At 40.3% G+C, this 26707-nt stretch overlaps 1 protein-coding gene across 1 annotated transcript; it reads right to left on the minus strand.

Moving 5' to 3' along the window:
• Positions 1 to 803: 803 nt before the first annotated feature.
• sox2.L (SRY-box 2 L homeolog) lies at positions 804 to 1993 on the minus strand. The gene is given in 1 exon segment (NM_001088222.1): positions 804 to 1993. A coding segment is annotated over 1 exon segment (936 nt). The 5' UTR covers positions 1771 to 1993; the 3' UTR covers positions 804 to 834.
• Positions 1994 to 26707: the final 24714 nt, after the last annotated feature.

The raw sequence follows: 26707 nt of genomic DNA on the forward strand, positions 1-26707 counted from the left end.
AAAAAAAAAACTTAAAATATAAGCACAATAAATTTACAGAAATATTACAAACCATAAGAAAATATTTCAAACACATTTAGATTCATGTTTCCGTTGCTTTCTCTTTTTTTTTTTAATCGTCAGAGTAGGACAACAGCCTGATATTTATAAATTAACAAATGTTGGAACCATTTCTTACTCTAACAATAGGGATGGGAGGGGGGTGTAAGAAAAACAAAAGTACATCTTGTGTCTTGTGCTTGTTATTATGGGATGACAGGTGCATGATAATTAATTTGAAAACATTATTTGAAACGGTTACATTTGTCCAAATTGTTACCCCCTCCCCCTGCTTTGAGAAGCTTTATTCTAGAGGGGCTTAATTGACCTATAACTGTAGAAAGATTGCCAAAGTCGCAGCTTCTAAACAATGGCCATTCTGATTGCCCTGTTTAATCTGATAAATACTGTACAAAAAAGTCGCAAATAATAAAACGATTTCTCATCACCTTGAGACTAGAGCTAATAGGATTGGGAAGGGCGTCTGCAAACTTTTCTGCAAAGTTCCTACGTAGAATTTTCAGTGTTTTTTTGTCTCTTTTTTTTTCTTACTCATTTCTCTCGTTCTATACAAGTACCTTTTCCCCCTCCCCAGATTTTTGTTTTCTTCTGTACAAAAATAGTCCAAAAACGAGTCCAGAACAGTGAGGTCCAACCTTTGGCCTTCCTGCTGCTGCTGAACTATAACTCTCAGAAACTCTAGGCAGCTGTAGTGCAGAAACAGGTGGAGGGCCACAGTTTGTCCCCCCTCTAGCCCAGGCTCTGGATATAAAAGTTTCTTCAGTATTGCCTTTTTCACATGTGCGACAGAGGCAGCGTGCCATTGATCCCTGTGCCCGCTACTGAGGCACTCTGATAGTGTTGCGACATGTGCAGTCTGCTTTGCGCTGCGGACTCTGGCACTTCTGCCCCAGGTAGGTACATGCTGATCATGTCCCGGAGGTCCCCTGCCTGGCACGGAGCCCGCGAATGGGAAGAAGAGGTGACTACAGGTGGACTGGAGCTGGATTCCGACTTGACTACCGAGCCCATGGATCCCAGAGACATGCCCGGGGCCCCTTGTTGGGAGTAGGACATGCTGTAGGTAGGCGAGCCGTTCATGTAAGTCTGCGAGCTGCTCATGGAGTTATATTGCAGGGCACTGACATCATAGCGGTGCATGGGCTGCATCTGGGGCGCGTTGTGCGCGTTGAGGCCCGGGTGTTGGGGGTATCCGAGCTGCTCTTGCATCATGCCATACCCCCCGTTGGTCCAGCCGTTCATGTGGGCATAAGTGTCCATCCTCTGGTTGACCCCGGCCCCCAGGCTGCCCCCGACCCCAGAAGTCATGGCGTTGGCCCCAGGAGCCAGCAAGCCCCCGGGCAGAGTGTACTTATCCTTCTTCATGAGGGTTTTGGTTTTCCTCCTGGGCCTGTATTTATAATCCGGATGCTCCTTCATGTGCAGAGCTCGCAGCCTCTTGGCCTCGTCGATGAAGGGTCTTTTCTCGGCCTCGGAGAGGAGCTTCCACTCAGCCCCCAGCCTCTTGCTGATCTCCGAGTTGTGCATCTTGGGGTTCTCCTGAGCCATCTTTCTCCTCTGGCCCCTGGACCATACCATGAAAGCGTTCATGGGTCTCTTCACTCGGTCCGGGCTGTTCTTATTCTGGTTGTTGGACGCAGAGTTGGAGTTGCCCCCCGATGGCTGCTGGGGGGCGGGGGGCTTGAGCTCGGTCTCCATCATGCTGTACATCGAGGCGGCGTGTGGGGAGCAAAGGCTGGCAGAGCGGAATCAGTTTCCCACAGTTTCCCAAACTATCTTCACTTTCTCTCTCCCGCCACAGCCTCTCTCTCTCTCTCGGTTTCTGCTCTCGGGCAGCTGAGCCAACTGCTGTCCCTCCCTGCGCTTGTGACAAGTCCTGCTACTTTTTTGAAACAAGTTAATAGACAACCGTCCATGTGATGTGGGCTGTCAGGGAATAAATGGGATCTCGATGTCCAATCACAGAGCGGCTATCTCTCCACTACCCCTCCAGTAAGGTTTAGCATGGGTTGGGGGCGTGGCCATCAAAGGGGCGGCACCCAGCAACCAACAGCAACAGCGGCGGCAGCGCCTCCCTCCCTTCTCGCAGCAGCAACAGGTCACACACGCCTATGGGAGGAAATGCGGGAGAACTGGGCCATTTCACTTACAGCTTCAACCTGTCCCTCCCCAGAGAGCCGGGGATTTGGCTTTGTGCCCTGATGCCCCTTTCAGTGCCAGGGAGGAACTATTCTTTCTCTCTTAGCAGGGATCTGCGTTCTGCTAGCAGCGGCCCAAATGGCACAACTGTGACTGGGGATGCTGAGAGCTGTGCTGCAACAACAGCTGCCAATGGCTCATTCTTCTGCTTTTGCACTGAGTGCATTGTAATGGGCATTCGGCCCTGTATTTTCACCTGTTTTTTTGGATCTTCCTTTCCTAATTCCACTCATTGCCCCTGCCCCCTCCCAATGCACCCCACCCACCCAGAGCTCTCTATCCAAACACACACACTTCCCATAGCAACCGAATCGCCCCCAATTCACCCCCAGGCTCAGCCTCAGGCTCAGATTTAAACATGCACATTTCCAAGTCGCATATTTGCAAGTCGCACATTTCCTGCTGCAAGTTCATATCCAGGAATAAACTCTCACTGTCCCATATAAAATAGTCAGGGATCAAACTAAAGGGCACAAAAGAATGTGGCTATGGTGGGTTCAATTATTAAAAATGACATTGAAAGTTGTGCTGCCCACTGCAGGGACTCATCCTACAGACAGAAAGACAGACTGAGGCCTGCTGCATTTATTATGCCTTTACACCGAAGCAAAGAGGGAAAGCACAGGGGTAATGTTAGAAGCTGCCATACTGTCACCGACCAATGGGGACAAATGAATAGCGCAAGGAATGGCAACAGGGCCCATACAAATCGGCGGTTTTGTCTCCCTTGTTATAAATACACAGTGTCAAACAAAGCCTCAGCTAACTTTCCCTATTCTCTCGGCTTTCTCCCTGTAGCTGCACACACTTCTCTCCCTTCCTCACTCCCCTTCTCTCCCTCGCTCTCTCCAAATAAATCCTAATAGGTGAAAACTCCCCAAAATAATAAAAGTAAAATTAAAGTAGCACTAGGCACCTGTTTTAAACTAAAGGCACACATTTTTGTATAGTTTTAGATAGATGATATGATGAGAGAGTGAGTGAGTGAGTGAGTGAGTGAGTGAGAGAGAGAGAGAGATTAGATTAGATAGATAGATAGATAGATAGATAGATAGATAGATAGATGATAGATGAGAGAGATGATAGAGAGAGAGAGAGAGAGAGAGAGAGAGAGAGAGAGAGAGAGAGATAGATGATAGATAGATAGATAGATAGATAGATAGATAGATAGATAATAGAAAGATAGATATTTCTATAGCTGCTAGCATTGCTACATGCAGCAGAAGGAGCTTGCTGCGCCATTATGGGATGATGCGACCCTGGAATAAGTCTGAACATCATGTTGCAAATTTCTTATCTTCCTCCAATCGATATTAAAGTGGCCATTCGCGTAATTTAAAAACTAGCTGCTTCTTACAAACGACCTCTAAGAACTAGCGATGTAAGAGCGCCGTCTAGCGTCCAGCCTCGGCAATGCAGACATTTATTATATTTCGCAAAGCCACGGTTTTTACGCACAGGAACAGTCAAAACGGGCACTCTTTGGTATAATTAGATTTGCTCTGTTTTGAGCCTGATGTGCAGACTTAAAGAATACATTATTTTTACAGCCGAGACTTGTGCGAATAATAGACACTCTGCTGCTGAATAAGCACTGACAAACCGGAACATCTTTATGCAGCGCTTTGAATAAAATGACTTCAGACAAATAGAAAACGACTAATAAGTAACGTTGATAATAATAATGATAAAAATGATATCCATTCTACACCAAGGATAGAAATACTCCAGCATTTTTCCAGCACCCGGCAGCTCTTAAAAATGCTAAATATTTAATAATCGGGATCTTATTACCAAAACCATAAATCTCCGGTTTCCAGATGACAGCAGCCACCACGGTTGCACTTTTATATTAGGAATGATCATGAATATAGCTATATAGGAAAAGCCTGTCCCTGTTTCTAATATATATGAGAGGTAATAAAGCGATTACCGTATTAATAACAAAAAGTAATCATTTGCTGGGGGGTAACTGAGATGTCCAAACCCGGAGGCACAGATTATTCTTGCTCTACATTCATACTCTTTGCCAAAATAGCGAATCTTTTCTTCTAATATGAAGCCCCTTGTGGAAGATTATTCTGAGACAATCTGCAATTTTACAAGCAGGGCCCTCCAATCGTTCGTTTCACTCGTTTGCCCTAGTTGTTTTTTTTTTTTAATATGTTGATTTTTTTTTTATTCGTCTAATAGAAAAACGTGTTGGAATCCCGGGTTAAAATATCGCTGCAGATTCCAAGTACATGACAATAATTGTGTATGATACATAATATAGATACACATTAGGAGAGTGGTACAAGAGGCTGCACACCTGCGTTGGGGGTTATGAATGCATTTGCAGGAAAGTGTTAATGTTTAGAAATCCAGAGGGGACCCACAAAAGCCCATACTTTTTTTGCCCTGAGAAACCAATGGAGGTTTAAGTTGCAGTAATTAGGGGAGAGCCAAGCATCTTGCTATTATATTGCTTCTCCCCAATCTACATTGGAGGGAGTTTCCCCGCACTCCTAATCTTCTTATGGAAATGAAAAACTGCAGGGGGGCAACCGGGGCTACTGGGACAATGTTCTTGTTAACAGGAATGTCTCAGCATTGCTAATTAGTGCAGAGAGGGAGTATTTGGGGCGAGATCTGTTTAACCGCTCTCTCACAGACTCACTCTAGTTTGTCATTACTAGACTGAAGAGGACCAACAGATCCCAAGCCAAGTGGAGGCCTGGAAAAGCCAAAAGTTTTCCTTTCGGTCTCCAGAGAATGGTATAGAGGGGTCCCCCCCCCAACCCATGCAGATATCTACCAGCAAATGCCTGCGGGAGGGGGTCTGTACACCTGCTAAGTGGCGGGCACACTCACTAGCACACACTTACCAATACCTACTGAAATACTGACTGCTCTGCTGGGATTACTGGCTCACTTGCATTCCAATGGGACATTCACATTCAATTGCCAAAATTGTTATTGTTATTATAATTAAATATATATCATTTGGATGAGCTGACAATGAATATACCTAGTAATAAATCTCTATAAATCGTTGTACATTTTCAAATATAGTCACACACACATATACACACACACACTCACATACATACACATACATACATATACACACACACACACACATATGTATACACACACTCACACACACATACACACACACACTCACACATATACACATACATACATATACACACACACATACATCTATACACACACTCACACACACACACTTGGGCCTATCTTCAGTGCTTTAGGCGCTTGCAGAACTGCAGTATTTGAATGAAGATAGCATGTAAAGTAGAGATTCATTTCAGGCAACACATAGTTAAATGTGCCGCTGTGATCACAATAAATATGCGACAAACTATCTGGTTTCCTTGTGCAGTTATTCAGACGCCCGGGGCCGTACAATGATCTGTAACTAATGCAGGGGGAATTAGCAGCAGCATGTATTATTTGCATTTATTCATTGAAGCCCCATTAGGGTCAGTTCAGTGTTCGGCCCATCTGGCCTACTAATTCAGTGCGTGTCTGTTACTCTTATCTCTGTCAGGGGATCATTTCTAAGCGACAAGAGATTATCAGGTGCAACAGGGCACGCAGTATCTGCTACTACTGCTCATTCCTGCCGGGAAAAACGGTTTGTCTGTCCGGGTCCGAGCGCCTAGTCTGCGTTTATGTCTCGCTGAGGACACGCAAGGGTTAAATGACGCGCTTGATCCGAATTCAGATGCAATTGTTATGGATTATGCTTTTTTTTGTTTTACATAGAAATCTGCGTGTATTGTACTAGTTGTTTTTGCAATGCATGTATGTATGTATATTTATATACTGGTACCTGTACGTGTGTGTGTTTGCATATATACATACATATATAACATATATATATATATATATATATATATATATATATATATATATATATATATATATATATATACACACACAAATATAGACCATGAATGTAATAATCTGAAAGATGCACAGTAGGGCAGTAATATACAGTCACATGTGCCTTGACGCACCTGACCCTACTCACTGGTAATTTCAGCCGACTGCAGTTGCAGGTCTTTACAGCAGCAGTAGCACTATACACGCACCGTACGACTGTACCATCCAGCAGCCCATTTCTGCTAAACACAGGCTATCTCCAGCATAGTTATGTCCTGCAGCAATGAGTCCTGCATTTATTAATGAAATCCAGCGCTGGGGCATTATCCACAGACAAGCAATATTATCGGATGCTTTCTACATAGAAACGCAAGGGTTAACTAAATGTACAGGGAAAGGGAAGCGACATTGGGGCTGATCACACGAGCAGTTATTCACATTAAAAACAAAAACAAAAAAACATCCAATTTTAACGACGTGTTGAAATGAAATAAATGAACAAGGGCCCGGGTTTTTTTTTTTTTATCTTTCCATCATCATCTTAACACTTCAAGACCCTTCTCTCATTTGCCAATTAGAATATTCTACTTGCCGACTGCTTTCTGCTTGTGCCGCAATTCCAAAGTTCTCCGACTGGTATTGAACAAACCGAAGCGGTTGGGACTGGCGCTGTGCAACTCACACTGTGTCCAACAGGGGGGGCTCGAGACAACGCGCCTCACATCTAAAGACAACCTCAATCAGCCGCCAGAGATGTATCTTTACAATCATAGCGGGTGTTGCTGCTACAGATCTTTAGCCTACAACACGTACAGAAAAAGAGATTAAAGACTGAAGCAGGGGTTTCATACCAATTTGGGCCAACTTAAAGAATAGCAGAGCCGCTCCACTTTGATGTCTGCGGAAATAAATGGAATCTATAGCACTTGTAATAATCTAGCACTCCAATACAAATCTCCCCACACCACCAGCAGAAATTCACTTAAAAAAAAAAATCTAATATGTATTAAAAGGCTTAGTAAATGACATGCACCCCCACTAATCCTGACATTGACTGTAGATGTGACTGCAGCCTTCCAGGTGGTTCTTTTCATTTCCAGACTGTGTAAGTTTCCCAGATTCCTATTAAACATAAAAAATATATATATATATGGACAAGCAATGAATGTGGCTTTAATGCTAGTGAAGAAAGTTTGAATGGTGGCTTCATCATAAAAATGCTCCCCCCAATGCCTACTAATACCCTGCCTTCACCTGCACTTAAATTGTACTCCTTAATTACAGCAGTTGGGGATGTATGAGCAGAAATGAAATTAGCAGTCATTACCAGTCCCTTAACTCTGCGGTGCTTCTGAACAGCGCTAAATTAGCTTTCCAGTCTTAACAAAGGCTCCATAGCAAGCGGTGGGCTGTAAATAAGACAGCGCGACCTGCCCTCAACACCTTTTCTCTTGTCAATCACAACTGGATCATTCAACCAGAGATTAACCTCTATCTTCCTTTTTTTTTTTTTTGTAGAGAAAAATATAGAAAACCAAGTTAACAATCAGAAAAGAGTCAAAGTTCCTTTAAATCGTGGGATAATTAATCAAAGTCAGGAACCCCAATCTTCAGAATTTCGCCCCCAGAGCACCACAATAGGTACAGCCATTGAATTAATTTTCATTGCATCACCCAATTTACAGCACCACCCAAAGACCTTGTCTGAAGAGTGTTCATTAAAACTGCCAGTTTGTGTGTTTCTATAAATAGCGAACAAATACCCTCGGGCTTGCCCCTAAAGAGTTTAAAGAGGGGGAAATGCAATCCAAACTGTAAATACAGAGACAAGGAAGGCTGAGAGTGAAAGGGCATTTTCAGATACAACAGATGATATTCCTTATCCATCAAGAGGGGGCGGCAGAGAGTAGTCCATAATATCTGAAAGGTTAAAGTGTAGAATTGTATTTCCATTGGTTTTTCATGACAAGGATTCTGTCGTGATTTTTATGGTGTAGTTTTTATTTCTAAATTACACTGTTTAAACTGCAAATTATTTACTCTACAATATACAATTTAATTTCTGAACCAGCAAGTGTATTTTTTTTAGTTATAATATTGGTGTGTATGCAGCTATCTCAGGTCAATTTGACTGGTCATGTGCTTTCAGAAAGAGCCAGCACTGTAGGATGGAACTGCTTTCTGGCAGGCTGTTGTTTCTCCTACTTAATGTAACTGAATGTGTCTCAGAGGGACCTGGATTTTTCTTTGATCTACAAAGCAGCTGTTATCTGGTTATCTTCCCATTGTTCTGTTGTTAGGCTGCTGGGGGGGGGGGTAATATCACTCCAACTTGCAGTACAGCAGTACTTATATGAGCAAGAGGGATCGAATTTAGTAATTAAAATGGCAGAGTTTAATTTTACAATTATCCAGTGCAGTAACTGAAGTTTATCAGAGCACTAGTCACATGAATGAGGGCAGCTTGGAAACTGACAATATGTCTAACCTCATGTCAGATTTAAAAATTAAATATAAAAATTGTTTGCTCTTTTGAGAAACGGATTTCAGAGCAGAATGTTGCTGGAACAGTACTATTAATTGATGAGTTTTGAAAAAAAAACGTTTTGTCATGCGAACAAATCCTCACAATCCTAACCTATAAACAGAAAATACAATAAGACCTGTGAGACCTGCACCCTTTATTTGCATGTTATGTGCGCCTTTAGAATACATCTAAAGTGAATGTAACCCCTCAGCAAGAAAAAAAACAAAAAACAGTTGCCTACTACAAGGAACTTGTACAAGGAACGAGTAGAGTATATATTTCAGTAGTTTTGAAGGTTTTAGCAAATATAACTGCAGTCTGCTCCTGAAATCAGTATCAAACTGGGAAAAAGTATGGAACTGGAGTCTTGACTGGGGGAAAGTTGGCTTCTGTTACCTTGTTTCAAAAGTCAGATCCAACAGTGCAGGAAACAATACTGCTTTTTAATTGCAATTTTAGGAATAATTTTTAAACCACTGCAAATTTGTAATTCATGGATATAAAAAAGTTTCTCAGGAACATTGTTATTCTTGGCTATATGCCAAAATGCCATTTTAGTTAATTGCTTCCAGACAGTCTAAAATACTACTGCAGTAAATTAGAAATCTCTTTACACTCCTCTGGACCTTGCCAGACTGTACAAGGGCAGTGCTAACTCTTGCAAACTGCCATTCTTTACTGACAGCTGATTTCTTCTAATGGGTGCTCTCCTCATATACAACTGGGTTTAGGGCAATTGAAATTGTCACCATCAGCCGCCTTTTCTCGTCGATTGCTGTACTCCCTTATCATTGCATCTGGACTAGTATCTTAACTCACTAATCACTTCCATCCTGGCACTCTAACACATTTCTTCTCTTTCTCTTTTAACTGCATTCTCATCCGCTGGATCTGGGCACTTTATCCATATCTGCCTATTCTGATTAAACATTGCATCTGGGTACTCTAACTACAACTGTCACTTTTCACTCATCACTGTGCTGCCTTGTTACTGCATCTGGGCACTCTAACCAGATCTGGGCACTGTCTACTTACTGCATCTGGGCACTTAACAGCATGAAAACCAGTGAGTGTGAATGGTGTAAAGTTCTGTTCCTACGATGAATTAAAAGTTCAAAAGCGCTCGAGAGAAGTAGTATATGGTCTCACTATAAGAACCCCTGTCTACGGGTTGTCAAAGTTAGAAAAATCATTATGTATGGAGACCAATAACAGTAAAAACAATAGCAAAAGTAATTATAAAAATTATGTTAGGACTTATTAAGCCTAACAAGTTTCGTGCAAATGGGCACTTACTCATATGGCACTTACTCATAGGCTCACTCAACAGCATCAGACAATTGTGTCTGACAGTTTCACAGTTCTATCTGCAACTGACCGTTCTAACCCCATCTGAAGCTCCGCCTCCGCCACAAGTGAGCCCTCTTACTACTACTTTATCTGCTGTCTGTGCTCATAGTGTGTCATGGTGTTTCTCCTTACTCCCACTGGAATATATGGCTACCATATTTGGCAAGCTGTCCGGCTGTTTTCTCATGACATTCTTGCCACATCTCTTCACCTACAGAGTCAGGCAGTTCTCTTTGCAATGCACTCATTTATTCATATCACAAACTCTGCATTAACAGAAGAGGTACCACTGGCTACCCACTACAGGGCTCTCTAACATTCTCCACCCACAGCTACATTTGCTTTTAGCACTGTAAATACTAATTCCAATCTACTCCATAAATATTGCCATTGTAACAGGTCACACCAGGCATTCTCCGTGTATCCATCGCTAGCTGTACTAGAGTATTCCTGGGCACATCTGCCTCCCTCTACCTTAGCTACTCACTCCCCACAGCTACATTGCACCCAGACTCCACCTGGCCTCACTCCAGTCTCTAGCCTACACACAACAGGACCCTCCTTCATATAATCACTAGCATTTCATTCTCTTGAAATACACTGGGGGAGAAAACACAATGTATCTTTTGTCACAGCATTTTCTGTATGTAGCTGGACTCAACACAAAGTTGTAAAAAGTTTCCCTACAATTACACATCACTGGTACTACACCTATCCTATATCTACATTTACTGAGAGGCAACTACCTGACCACCCAGTTACACATCATCACTAATAGTTACCAGAACTATCCTGTTTGTATCTACACTTGCTGCCAGCTAACTGGCTCCAGCCACTGTGGGTCAGGTGTCTCCACTTTGCAACCCTTCAGCAGTGTCCAAAGCTTGTTGCTCATATCTGAACCACCTCTGGGGTTGTAGTGATGAAAGCGACTGGGTATTTGTCTCTCCATAATTCCCCCTGCATACACGTATAGATATGGACAGCTATAATCAGGGTGCACAGTTCGTGTAGAAAGTAGAAGATACATATCTGGATTCAAGTGGGGGTACACAGACAGACCCTTTGTAATGGGGTGGGGGTACAAATCGGGGGGCGCAAAGTATGAGGCACCTTTTGGAAGTTCAACCTGGAGGGGACACTGTGGGTAGAATGCATGGATACAAATCAGGGGTACAATGAAGGGCACAGTGCAGGCTTGTGAATATTAAGAAATATACATAGCAGTATAAAAGCAGGACATGGCTAGAGTGGGTACAAATCTGGACACACTGTAAATGAACCGGGGGAACTTTTCAGGCAGAAAAACTTGTTTTGTTACAGAAAACCTCACCGAGTTGCCCAGAGCTTTTGCATGGCATTCCTGGGAGGGGCTTTCAGCATGGAATGTGCTAGTGCCCCTAATAACCTGGCAGCCCATGAAGCATCTGAATGCTCCCTGACTGGCACAGTGTTTGCCCCTGATTTATGTCTAGCACCCCAATCTGTTTCCTGACTAGATTTAGCTGAAACACACGCACCTCGTGGCAGTGAACTGGTTAACAGGAGACACCATGGGTTGAGAGCCCACTAGGGCCCCACAGACTATAATGTACATGATTGGCACATGGGCGGGTGCGCTGATCACTCTTAGATCCAAAGTAAAACAGGTTCAAGGGGAGGGGTGTCAAAGTTGGGTTTGCGATTACTTACGTGGCAAGAAGATCGGGGTGTTGCCTTCCAGCAGCAGGAGCCCGGGGATCCTAAAGAGCAAGCCGTGGGGCCCCCATAACCCTCATACGAGCCTTGTATCCGGGTCACAGAGTCCATAGGAGCTGCCAGGTCTAGTCCGGAGTAGCCCAGATGCCCTGTCCGACTCCGCAGTGCAGTCCCTGCAACAAGAAGCAGCGTTTGCGCCTTACAACCCAAATGGCTGTTTTTTAAGAGAAGAATGAGCTGCAACAACACACACACACACACAAAATCAGCTATCCTAACACTGCTGCATGCCCCCACCCTGCAGAAGGGAAAAAGCTTTATATTTTTCACTGGGTATTCAAAGATAATTTGATGGCATTGTTTCTGCTACAGATGGTTCTTTTTAATACAATAACAGTGCTCTTTGTGCATACTACCCACAATAAAAATCTAAAGCGTTCCCCTGAATAACCATTTTGTTCTCTCTTGTATAGGGCCAACAAAAGCAGCCGTGAGGTAATGGGTTCTGTTTATTGAAGCCATAGAATAGGGATTTGATAAAGATTTTTTTTTCTTTTCAGAGGAAAAAAAAGAGAGGGAGAGAGGGAGAGAGAGAGAGAAGACATTACAAGGTTGAACTGATCTCTTCAAATTTTTATACAACTCTAAAGATTTCTCTATATTCGCCTTTGTCTTCTTGTCCAGTCATAATAATAACAATAACAATACTAATAATAATACAAATAATAATAATACTAATAGTAATAATACAAGAGTATGTGTATGGTCAATGTGGGGAAGCATGGCATAACGTTTAATAAGAGATTCTGTTCATAAATAATACAATAATAACAATACCAATGCAATGTGTATATTTTATTTGTATGTGTGTGACTGCATTTACCCTTACACAGGCATACACAATGTTTACCAGCTAGAGTTGTCTGCTATTTCTCCATCCATCTGTCTTTAAGGTACCTGTATGTATCTCTGTGTATATATGTCTGTCTGTCTGTCTGTCTGTCTGTCTGTCTATCTATCTATCTATCTATCTATCTATCTATCTATCTATCATCTTTCTAACTATCTATTATCTACCTATTTTCTGTCTATCTATTGCCTATCTATCTATCTATCTATCTATCTATCTATCTATCTATCATCATCTATCTCTGTCTATTATCTATCTATCTATCTATCTATCTATCTATCTATCTATCTATCTATCTGTCTGTCTGTCTGTCTGTCTGTCTGTCTGTCAATCTATCTATTGGGGCGGAAATAAATATTATTAAGCCCCTTTTGTACAACTGAAGGGCTAGGAGTGAGAGGACATAATCTTTCTTTCTATTTTTCTATCTATCTATCTATCTATCTATCTATCTATCTATCTATCTATCTATCTATCTATCTATCTATCTATCTATCTATCTATCTGATCTATCTGATCTATCTGATCTATCTATCTATCTGATCTATCTATCTATCTGATCTATCTATCTATCTATCTATCTATCTATCTATCTATCTATCTATCTATCTATCTATCTATCTCAATCTATCTATCTATTTGACTATCTATCTATCTATCTATCTATCTATCTATCTATCTATCTATCTATCTATCTATCTATCTATCTATCTATCTATCTATCTATCTATCTATCTATCTATCTATCTATCTATCTATCTATCTGTCTATCTTCATCTATCTCTATGTCTTTTATCTCTCTCTCTCTCTCTCTCTCTCTCTCTCTCTCTCTATCTATCTACCTACCTACATATTGTCCATCCATCCATCATCTATCTATCCAAGCATCCATGTATATTTAATATTCTATATATACTTATCTCTTACTACATATTTCCCTGTATACCAGCTAATAATTATGTGCTATCTAGTTGAGCTCTGAAGGAGATACATATCTTTATAAATATCTTTGACATGTTTTCACTTACTCTGCACTCTGTCCAACTAGACTGCAGCCCAGATGTAAATGAAGTGTTAGGCATATTTCCTCTATAAGTAGTTGCTTTGACTGCTTCCAAATGCCAATCCTTCTCACTAGCTGGCAGTGGTATCATGGGAGACTGCCAATCCGCCCTTATGTACCACCAGCCAATGCCATGTATTTATAGTACCCTGAACTGAGTATGTTGATATTCTTACTCCTACAGGTAGGGACCCCCAGGCAGCAAATGGATGGAGGAGACTGGATAAGTTCTGTAAAACAGTGAGAGCTACAGACAAAATTGGCCCTGCCAAAATGGTATTAAATGATATACTTCTCGCTCTTTCTCTCTTTCTCTTTCCATTGCTTAGCTGAATTACCTGACCTTTTTTCCCCGGTTAAGGATTTTTAATACTTCTCTGCTGAACAGTGGCCAGTAACCTTCTCCAAACTAAGCTGCACGGAATAGCTTGGGGATGGGGGGTCAATGGGACAAGTTCTGAGAAAACTAAACTTTAAATTTAAAAGTGGTGCTTCTGGCAAAAAACAGAGCCTGGCACAGGCACTAGGCGGCTCCACACTTATTAATAATGAACTGGCGCTATTCATGATCAGTCAATCATAGATTAGCGCTACCTACAGTATTGTACTGTCAGTATAAAGGCTTGGGGCCATGATATTCAACAAACAGAAAAATGACTACTGACAGCATAAGTAATAATTTAATAATTAACTGGATAATGGGGGATAAAGTGCTTAATAGGTTCACTTTTATTTTTTCTCTGTGGCAAATAAGGAACTGAAGTCACAAGAGCCAAGTGCTGCTTTGCTAATGTATCATTGTTATACTTTTAGATAGAATAAAATTAATTTTGTCCAAGATAACGATGGACTGGACAGAGGACAATGAACTGCTGATGCCCTGCACAACCCAGAGAAATGGAACGAAATATGAACGTTGGTGAAATTGCATTTATTTAGTCTATTGCGGTTTTCATTTCACCAGGTGCAAACGATAGACCTTTAACTGGGATGGTTGTATTATTGTACATGTCCTCTGAAACTATTTATTTCGTACAAATAGTAGTATAAAAAATAAGTTTGATTTCTATATTCGTAAAGAACGCTGCTTTTAGCGACAGAGGCGCAGAGAGATAGCAGGGGGTTAAATAGGTAGCCAGGTTACAGGTAGACACACCGGGCTGGAGGCATACGCCATATATTAGTGCACATTATGTGCATGACTAATTCTGAATGGGGAGAGCTGAATGCAGATACAGGGAACATTAACTCAGCGCATGCCGGATGCCTCCTAAGCCCAAAGCTACAGGAGGGTATTTCTAAACCCTTTTCCTACATTCCCGCAGGCACCGCTGCCATTAGGCTCCACTCTAACCCTTTATCCTCTAGGTCTCCCAGCATTAGACTCCATTCTCTCAGGACCATGCATGGTTTACTTGACAATTACAAAAGCGGGCAACTTTATATATGGACTAAAATGCAATTTCCTCCCTTGACCTGGTTTGGCAAAACTAAAAGGCTCCTTGGCTTTGAGAAAGGGTTAAATTACAGCAAGAAACAGATCGACATTTCATAGGTTCATTTGGAAGCCAAGCGAGAAAAGTTTTCCTCTTTTGTAGCCCTAAATATTGCTCCAGATTACTTTTTAATAAATCGTCGGAATTGGTTCTACAAATATTGTACCAGAGTGCAGGTGATTCTTTTTAGTATATATACTTTTCTAGTATATAAGAACCACTATCCAGCAGGTGTAAGTACGCTAATAACGCGCTAATATAGCGACTGTATTTACAAAAGAAGCTGATTTCCCTTTAGATCTGCAAACGCGCTAGAAGCACTTTAGTGTTAAATCCCTGTTTTTATTATTCTGGGAATGCTCAAATACGTGCCTGCTACCACGGGCAGAGTTTCCTTTTAAATACCGTTCCATCCGAAGTGGATATTGTAAAACTAAAGCCAGTTTATTGGTACATTGCGCTGAATTTTACATTCATTGGCAGACGATTTACTGCACTGTAAGAATTCTACATAAAGGACTGATCCGAGAATCTGCTAAACCCCACAGCAATGCTTGAATAGAGTGCTGAGCCATTCAAGGACAAGCCATGTACAAACAATAGCCTTCCAGTGCATCCAGATGTGTGTTGTATCGCTGTGAAGTCGAACACACACTCACTATTAGCACTATTATGAAGCCACACAAACATAAAGAAAAAAATAAATAAATTAAAAAAAAAAAAACTATATATATATATATATATATATATATATATATATATAGTATTTTTTTTAATTTATTTATTTTTTCTATATATATCTATATATAGTATTTATTTTTAATTTTTTTCTATATATATATATATATATATATATATATATATATATATATATATATATATATATATATATATATATATATATATATATATATATATATATATATAAATAAAACCAGAATATGCATTTGTATTTCCTTTTAAACATATTTCCGAATAATACAAAGTAAAAAGGAAATGACCATAACAATCAATCGAATGTGTAAGAAAACAGAACTAAATGTTTTGAAATCTTTCACTTAAGATACTGACAAAATGCTGTAGCTTTCCGTACAGGCGATTTGTGTTATTTAGATATGGGTAGATAAATAATTTGGGGGAAATGAGTAAATATAATAGGAACAAAGTACTACATTGGCTTTTACACTTTGCTTTTGAATGAGGCTGGTCCAAGCTATCCAGCCACCACCATTCCATAGCAAATGGTGAAAGTTCCAGCATAATAATATTATTATAATTATAAATAACCGATAATATTGGAACAAAACTAAAGTAATGAATTTTAAGGGTGAAAAGCCCCATTGGCTGGATTGCTATAATCTGTTCCAAATCCAAAACCCACACATTTTATTAGCTACATTATCTGACTACAGAATATGGTGTGAAATCCCAGGGACTACATATATCACTCAAACGCATTGTTATTTTAATGGACTGTGTGTGCAGCTTAATCTGTATCTTTTATTAATTGAAACCCATAGAAAATGAGGTCTAATAGATTTTGCTCTAATTTGCCTGGCAGTGCAGAAGCAGAGGAAGGTTCTCTCTCTCTCTCCCCAGCACACCAGGCTGGTTTGTTTACTGGGGCTTTTGAATGAAAATAAAGCTTCGCTTCTGCTGACTGCACATCATTATCTCTGGGACCATAATCCTGCTAGCAAATCCTATATCTTCCAGAACTGGCTCTTTTGTTTGGGATTGCTGAAAGTTTATCCTGTAACAAAGAGGAATAAGGCATCCCCTCTTATCCTCATAATTAAGTGCGAGGAGTCATTTAGAATCAAGCACAGGAAAATGTACAATTTAAGACTTATATTTCCATGCGAGCAGGGAGGCGACAAGGGGCCCCTACTAATTGCCAACATAACATTTAAATTAGCAAAGCACTTCGGAGACTTGCGTTTAATGTTAAGAGCAACTCTTAATGAGGCTCTAATTTGACATAAATAACAATAGTACTCCATTACTAATCTATAGATGTGGCTAATCTACTTATCTTTTATATAGAGTAATATGGCATTAGCACCCCCCACCCAAAACCACCACACACACAGATCAGACACACATAGCCAGCACCGCACACAAATATTTCAAGCTTTTTGGTGGTTGTGAGGGACAAAGCCAAGGGTAGTGAGGGGACTGTAACAAACAATCCAGGGGGCTTCGCTTTGTTAAAAAAAATCCAAAATTAATACTGGATATCATGAGAGAGGGAAAGGGTTAACCTTGTAGGAAGTTTAGAATTCCAAACACTCTCTTGGTGCCCAAGAGCCTTCAATAGCATGATCCCCTGTGGGTGCAATAGGGCATGACTCTACCAGCAAACTCCTTTATGGCTTTTATATTTGCTTTCATGCTGCAGAATTTCACAAGTAGCGCTTTATCTGACAGTGAGTGTACATATAATGAGCCACTGTTTGCACAGGGTAAATGAAAGAAGCCACTGATTTATCGTTCTTCTCCCTAACTTTGATAGGGCACAGGAGCATAATCCTAGCCGGGGATGAGATCTGTGCTCTGCCGGGATCCGGATGGAGAAAAAGTGACAGTTAAGAACATCTGTCAGGCGTCTGTTTGAGGCACAGACTGAATGCCATGCAGCGCACAGCTGTAGCTTTTATCTGCTTCTCTTGTGCCAACATCTGTCACCGCAATACACTGACACAGACAATTGTCATCACCTCGCGGGGAAAACGTTCCATTTCTTTCTTCTTTTTTTTTTATTCCTTGTGAGTAAATCTGGAGGAGCCCTGGCTCTAAATATGAAGTATCTTTCCAGGAAAATGCGTGATTATGTCAAAACAGAGCGAACATTCACAACGAGAGAGAAAAAGTCTGACAATATATATAACGATGCGCCTATGTACAGTAAATATTCAGATCAGCGCTAATTATGTGCATCTGATTCAGCGCTAGGTACTTCCTGTGCAACACTAAAAGCCTTGCACCTTGCTGAGAGCAGCACAAGCAAATACTTCTTTTTGGAAATGTACAATCGTTTCTTGTGTACTTTTAAAAGCAGTGTGCAAGATGATCTTTATGTGTGTAGAATAAAGTGGCCCAGATTGATATCTCACAACAGTCTTTGCGCAAACCAGATTTTGCGTCCTTTCTGGCCTCAGTGTTTATGTGTGCATACATTCCCATCTTAGATATTGTGAGCTGCATGTACAACACCAGTGTTGGATACAGCGATGCCATATGGAATGATAGAGCTACTAAATCTGTCTAACTATGCCGTTGACCCACATATCTGGTATCCACCAAATCTCTGCCTCTTTTGTAGTGCTATTCTGTTTCTTCTAGAACCCTGCCAGCTGTCCTGTTTGTCCCCCACCAGGTCTGGACTGGGAGTCAAAATAGGCCCTACCATTCCAAGTACACAGCGGCCCAAACAGCCCCCCACCAGCCCAAACAGCCCTCTACCAGCCCACTATATGGTATCTTTCTATTGAACCACACAGCAGCCCCTCTGGCATTTGCCAGAACCCACAGATTGCCAGTCTGGGCTTGCCCCCCACCATTGGCACCCTGTTTGTATTATTCAGCCTGTATATGACATATAAAGAAAAGAGCATGGATAGGACTCTTTAAAGTCTATGTGAAAGTGGAGCAGAGCCAAAGTTGTGTATATTGTTGCACTGCCTTAGCTTTGTGTTACATACAGAGAACAGAACTAAAGCTATGTAGGGCATGTCTGGACTGGGTTTTAAAATAGGCTCTGGCATATCAGATAAACAGTGACCCAACTAGCCCTCACAGGCCCTTTTAGTGACTTCTTATGGCATCTTACAGCAGCCCGTCAGGCATTTGTATGTATGTTTAACTTTATTTGTAAAGTGCTGTAAAGCACCAGTAGCACTGTACAATATCTAAAAGTACACACAGGGAGGACAAGGAACATAATAAATAAAACAAATATACACAAAGTACACAGGGCTTGTATAAGGATACAGAGTTTAAGTGCCATGTGGTGAAAGGGAAAGTAGGAAGAATGTCTCTGCCCCGTAGAGCTCACAATCTAAGTGGGTAGATAACTTATCCCATTGGAGAGGAAAAGTGCACAAGGCAAAAGGCATTGTCCCTTAAAGGGAATGTCAGCCCAAAAACTATTTTATTGACTTAATAAAAAAAAAACATAATTCTCAGCAACTTTGCAATATACATTCATTACAATGTTTCTATGGTTATTAAGTTATCTGTATATGTATTGCTATTGAAAGCAGCGTTTGTCCCTTACTATTCTAGGCCCTGGTGGATCAGACTATTTATCCAATGTAATCGTGTGAGGTGGAAACATGGGTAGGAGCAGGTCCGGATCTATTGATTCTGGCAAATACCAGTTGGGCTGCTGTAAGATGCAATAGACTATTCATTGGGCTGGCGGGAGCTTTTTGGGCTTCTGTGAACATGAAATGCCAGGGTCAAAAATCCAGTCCAGACCTGGGTGGGAGTCATGGGTGAAAGGATCATGGGTTGCAGTAGAGTCCTGCAGCGGGTCGTATACCCGTGGGTACCCGCGGGTTACCCGCAAAACCTGCGGTACCTTGCGGGTTGAGGGGAGAATTTCTGGGTGCGGGTAAAGGTGCGGGTCGGTGGTTCTGGAGGTTTGGGGGTCGCGGGTCAGGCCGCTGATCTTCTCAATAGCGATATTTATTCATTTTTTCTGGTCACGGCTACTTCCGATGACGTCACTTCCAGTTTACAATGACATCACTTCCTGTTTTACTCCTTTTTTCAGATCACGTATACATCCGGTGATGTCACTTCCAGGTTACAAATAAAGGAATTCCTGATTATTGGTGGTCGCGGGTCCGGGTTGTGGATAAGGTACTTGCGGGTAGGGTCGGGTAGCGGTTCCAAGTGGGTAAGAATGAGGGTTGCTTGTCTGGGTTGCGGATTGCAGGTTACGGATAAGGGTCGGGTACGGGTTCCAAAAAATGAACCTGTGCAGGACTTAAGGTTGCTGTTTCGTTTTATGGGCATGGGAGCTCCTAAATTCTTTTTTTTCGGACTGGGTGGCCCAATGACTTCAAGTTAATCCCCTGCACACCTGAATTTGTATTTATTGGGCATGCAGCTTAGGGGACCAACTATAGTTTAACAGCAGTTGACCAATTTGTATGAAAGGATCAGTCTAAGATTAAAATAGCTTGCCAGGCTTAAGCCAGGGTTTTCATTTTAAGCTTCTCGGACTCCCTCTTGTCTGATATGTTGCCAGTGGATTGGAGGAAACTGATCCAGTATTCAAACAGGGAATGCAGCCCCAACTTGCAAACTTTATAGCAGTATGTTTAACATTTATACAGATGTTTCAAGGCTTGTTACAAATTGTATTCTGGGAAAATAGTCTACATGTTTAATAAAAAACAGGCCTTGTCACATGAACATACTTGCTTTTTATGTGGAAGTGAATAGGATGCTGGACAGAGCTTTTGAGGCAGATATGGCCTATTAGGATTTAGCCATTTTCTTTATGAAAGGCACATAATTCTGAATAACCTCTTGTAAGTTAGGTTTCTTTACATGCTGCAAGAAAGGTACTTAATGTGGGATATAATCACTTTATACTACATTAGGGCCATTCATATCCTTTGTATAGTCATGGTGATTTCTAGTATTCATACATTTTACAATAAGGGGAACAGTATTCCCTATATTTAAAGCCATGCCACAGAGAGCACAAGTTTATCCCTTGGAATTAGAAGCAGGGTTCTAGAAAGAAGAGTGGGAAGATTGCACCCATCCCTGCAGAGACCTCTGAAAAGTAAACAAATCTTTAACAGCAGAAAAAAATGTAATTATAACAAAGCAATATAGAGACTTAAGCTGGCCATAGATGTTGAGATTTTTAAAAGATCCGATCCTCATCGTGAGACCACAATTTTCTCGGAACGATTGTACGATCATACGAATTTACCATCAACTAAAAAGACCAATTTGCCAGGAAAACAAAGGGGAGCTTAGCTGCCTGCTTGGCCCTGCAAACATAGATAGATTGCACTAAAGATTTTTTGACCTGGCTGATGTACGATCGTTCGAATCCCACTAACCGCACGATAATTTCGAAGGATTGGTCGGACTTCCCTAAAATCGGTAGTTCGGCAAGAAGAATCGTCGCGTCTATGGGGAGCTTTGTGGGGGTTATTTGGAACCTCTCTTGCAGAATTGCCACAGCCGGTCTCTGCACAGTGCACTCCATTTTGTAGCACAGAGACCTGCAGTTGTCCTGATGAATATAGAACTTCCTAATGCAGCACAAAAAAGTGTCCCTCCCTCCCTCACTTCCTACCCGTTCCCTAACTTGTGTGTCATTTAAAGGGGTGGTTTTTGTTAAGGCAACTTTTAATATGTTATAGAACGGCCAATTCGAAGCAACTTTTCAATTGGTTTCATTACTTATTTTTTTTATAATTTTATTGTTTGCCTTTTTCTTCTGACTCTTTGCAGCTTTTAAATGGGTGTCGCTGACTCCCTTCTAAAAAAACAAATGCTCTGTAAGGCTACAAATATATTGTTATTGTTACTTTTTATTACTGATTCTTCTATTTAGGCCCTCTCCTATTCATATTCCAGTTTCTTATTCAAATCAATACATGGTTGCTAGGGTAATTTGGACCCTAGTTACTAGATTGGTTAAGATGCAAATTGAAGAGCTGCTGAATCAAAAGCTAAATAACTCAAAAACCTCAAGTAATAAAAAATGAAAAACATTGCAAATTGTCTCAGAATATCACTCTCTATATCATATTAAAAGTAATCTCAAAGGTGAACAACGCCTTTAAATGTGCAAGTTAGGGAGTGGTGGAGGACACTGGATGCAATAGGGCCAGATGAATGATCACTAAGGGATGGCTCTTGCATACTGCTCTGCACTTCACCCCCATCTATGGCAAATTACAACTATGATGTTCCAAAGTGTTGATTATTATTGGTAAAAATAATTTAAAGGGATTTTGTCATGATTTTTATGATTTCGTTTTTATTTCTAAGTTACACTGTTTACACTGCAAATAATTCACTCTACACTATAAAATTTAATTCCGGAACCAGCAAGTGTATTTGTTTTAGTTGTAATATTGGTGTGTAGGCGCCATCTCAGGTCATTTTGCCTGGACATGTGCTTTCAGAAAGAGCCAGCACTTTAGGATGGAACTGCTTTCTGGCAGGCTGTTGTTTCTCCTACTCAATGTAACTGAATGTGTCGCAGTGGGACCTGGATTTTACTATTGAGTGCTGTTCTTAGATCTACCAGGCAGCTGTTATGGAGCTGCTATCTGGTTACCTTCCCATTTATCTGTTAGGCTGCTGGGGGGGGGGGTGATATCGCTCCAACTTGCAGTACACCAGTAAAGAGTGACTGAAGTTTTTCTGAGCACAGGTTACATGACTGGGGGCAGTTGGGAAACTGACAATATGTTTAGCCCCATATCAGATTTCAGAAATTGATTTCAGCGCAGAATTCTGTAGGAGCAGTACTATTAACTGATGAGTTTTGAATTTTTTTTTTCCCTACAACAGTATCCCTTTAAGGTCTCTAATGCCCTGGAGTTTGGAGGCCATTAACAATCTAATGTGCATGGGTGGTGGGTGATGGTGATACGCAATCCTGGTGTGGATGGGTGCAAAGTAGTTTAAAAAACCCTCGTTAAGGTTTGTTGAACTGTAAAACACTAATAAATGTATTTTATTTGCTTTTGCAAATTGAATCACACAATACATTGCAATTGCTGACTGAAATCTGATTCACTCTCTTTTGATGCAGTGGTCTCCATTCAGTGGCTCACAAGCAACATATTGGTCACCAACCCCACGCGTGTGACCTCAAAGCAGGTGCTCATTTTTGAATTCCTGGCTTGGAGGCAAATTTTGGTTGTAAAAACCAGGTCAAACAGACTGTACTGCCAAACAGAGCCTCCTATTGCTGCCAGTCCATATAGGGACTACCAAATAGCCAATCAAAGCTCCTATTTGGCACATCCTGGAACTTTTTCAAGCTTCCCAACTCTTTTTACATTTGAGTGTGGCTCACGAGTAAAAAAGGTTGGGGACCCCTATTCTTAAAGACTCATTTATGTTTACTCTATGGCTGCTTTAAAATGCGTAGCTATATAGTAGATAAATTAAATCTGAACCTGGAATACAATGGGTAATAGTCCAGTAATCTTAAATATCCTGAGATGGAAATAATTATAAAAAAAAGCAAGCAAGTCCTGCATGATCATTAAAATGAATAAAAGGTTGTAGCAAACAAGGATTATGGGGCATGTTTAGTAACATAGGAGATAAATATCTGCGGAGATCTCCAGAGATGTTTTCTAACTTGGTTAGGTGTTTAAATCTAATTGATAATCGGTGGCCATGGGCAATATCTCTGGAGATCTCCAGAAATATTTATCTCCAATGTTACTAAACATGCCTTTCATTGCCTAATAAATGGGCTCTCTCTAATAAATAAGAACTGCCCCATTTTGCATGGCCTTCAAAAACCCATTTGCAGTGATCAAGCTCATGCTTCCTAAATCTGTACAGTTTAATAACAGGTGCCATATGTTGTTTACATGTTACTATAGGTGATTTGAAAGATTTCCTATAGAATTCCTATTTCTATAAAGGGAATATCTCAAGACAGGATGAGATTATATTCTCTCAGATTTCTTCTCTGGCATGCCATAATTGCAGAACTCAATTCTAACATCTCTAATGAGAAATTAAGGCAAAAACAGTGTATCAGTGTAGGGGGCTACATTAACCATATAAGGTGCAGGCACATAATTTAAATGTTCTATTTAAGGGAAGTAATTGCAAATCAGCAGTCATTTCTTTTCCACAGTTTTCCTCTATACTGTTTTTGGAAATTAACTCTCCTCTAATAATGCATTTACTATGTTTTGGGTAGAGGAGTGTCAAGATGACAAAACTGGCACACAGATAAAAAAAAAAACTGGTTGAAACTCCTGTGAGTATCCATGCTTCTGAAAGTATAAATAACAGGAGTTTCCTGTTATTTTGCCTCTTTAACATTGCAGTTAAGGGGGTACTGATCCTGTACTTAATTCTGAGCACCAGATTAAGAAGAAGAGAATTATCCAGTATTATGCCTGTGAGTAACACTATAACCATGTCAGCATGAACCAGGTTTACAGATTGCCCTTCCTCAGAGAAACTGTGTAGTTGTTCAATTAGTCTGTACTCAAAAAACATTTTTAGATGCCGGAATTATTTAAATAAAAAAATTATATCGGAGCAGGTATTTTTCAACAGTGGATCTAACATTTCCTAAATCTGAATCAGAACATTTGTTTTTGTTAATAAATTGCAAAGTGTTTATGAATAATTCATAACTGACTGATCCATAACAGTGATCAACCTTTAAAGGGCAAGTCAACCCAAAAATAAAAGTTTGCCTAATCGAAGAAAACATAATTTGAAACAACTTTCCAATATACATTTATTAAACATTTTAATTGCTTTTAAAGTTATTTGTGAATACGATTGCTATTGAAAGCAGTAGAAACTTGCTTAGATAGGGTCTGATGCAGATTCCAAACTGCCAGTTTAATGTTGGGCGCGGGTAGATTTTTTTGACCCTCACATCACTACTTGGAGTTTATGGGCATTTCTCTGCTGCAAAACAGTGGCTGATGTCCCTCGATAGGTCTCAGACGTTAATTCAAATATATTTATGTGTCTTTCATGCTCCCCAAATCCTGAATAGTTGATACAGTGCTAAGGGGTTTTTTCCCCAGATGTACTGTTTTGATGGACTTCAACTTTTTAAAAATATTTATGAGTAAAGTCATCTTAAACAAACCAGATGGGTGGGGATTTAGGCTAAATTCTAATTTCAAGTTTTATTTTCAAGCTGTCATGAAAATAGCAGGACCTCTACAATCATGTCCTTCAACAAGCGGAAGTTGGCTACATGATGCTGATTGAAAAAGTTGCAAAAGGTGTATGAGAGACAATGCAAAATATGACCACTTTATATATATCAATTGTGGAATCTCTAGAATAATAGAATGTCTTTTGGGTCACACATCTAACTCTTTTAAATTTCAAATTTGGCATTTCATACACTGAGCCAAGGATTTTTCTGAACTAGAATGAAAGGTAAATTTATTTCTAAACCTCCACATCCATCTGAAGAGATACTTCAATCAACTCAAGGTTCTTACTCGAATCCTAAGGCTTTTAATTACTCAATTGAGTTGCATGACATGCAAGGCTGCAAAATTCACATTTGTTATGCCCATAGTTATAGCTTAAATATTTCTTTAGCCTGATTTAAGTAGAATGGGTCAGGAAACAAGGTGTCCTCTGTGTTCTTCCAGCATAAGATTGACCTGCATGTTTTTAAAACTATTTTAGAACTCTAAATAATTGAATTATAGTATAGTATCTCTCCATCCTATGAAAGGATTCTGTTCATATTCAGCAACAAGCTATTAAATCACATATTTGTTGACTTAATTAAAATTGAATTTAAATATCATACCAGGATATTACAGTAATTTTCCAAACAAGACACTGCAAATTGATTAAGTTCCAAATCCACTTATCACATCACAAGAAATCCATCAGAGTTTTGCATTTCCAAAGAGTGTGGGTAAATATGATTCTTTATGATCATTTTGAGGTACACCCAGTGACTACTAAGGATGTCACTTTTTTATCTACATTGTTGCAATTATTTATGTGGCAAAGAATTTGCCTGATTTGTTACTGTTAAAGAACCAGTAACACTCATTGAGTATGGCTCAAATTATCTTATAATTATATTCAATAAATGCAGGGCTCTTGCAACCCATATTGTGCTAGAGTTAGCTATACATGGCATTTCTTTTAGAAACAAATAGCAAAATATATAGATAAAACTCATCCTTGAAGTAAAACATGGCAAGATGGGTCTATTCATGGCTTGAAGACAATTAAGAAAGAATGAGATGTGATAGGATAGGATCAATAGCATTTGTAGGGCTATCAAAGCAAATTACTCAGAGACAAAAGGGATTGTATTTTGTTTCTGATTCGATTGTAGATCAGGAACAAAAGGTCAGGCGTGCAAGTCAGCCCATATAATTGAAAACAGGGATTCAGTGACTAAAAAATTGTAATTATTAATCTTTTGCATGAATTACTATATACAATGACACAGTCAATGACATGTGAAGTTTAAAAATACCACAGGTGAATTGCAAAAAAAACAGGAAAGGGTTAGAGCCAAATACAAGTTATTTCATCAATCTGCTGATAACTATAGGCAATAAGAGCACAATGATTGGTTTGAGAGACAATGGGGTATATTTATCAAAGAGTGAAGTTAGAGATCACCACAGTCTGCTGGAGTGAAATTCCGCCTCTCGCCATTCATTTCTACAGGATTTTTAAAAGCGTATTTAATCATGGGGCGAAAGCTCACCATTTGATAAATACGCCTTTAAAATGAATGGAGAGAGGCAGAATTTCACTCT

Source organism: Xenopus laevis, chromosome 5L (genome assembly GCF_017654675.1).
Source record: "Xenopus laevis strain J_2021 chromosome 5L, Xenopus_laevis_v10.1, whole genome shotgun sequence".
NCBI lineage: Eukaryota > Metazoa > Chordata > Amphibia > Anura > Pipidae > Xenopus > Xenopus laevis.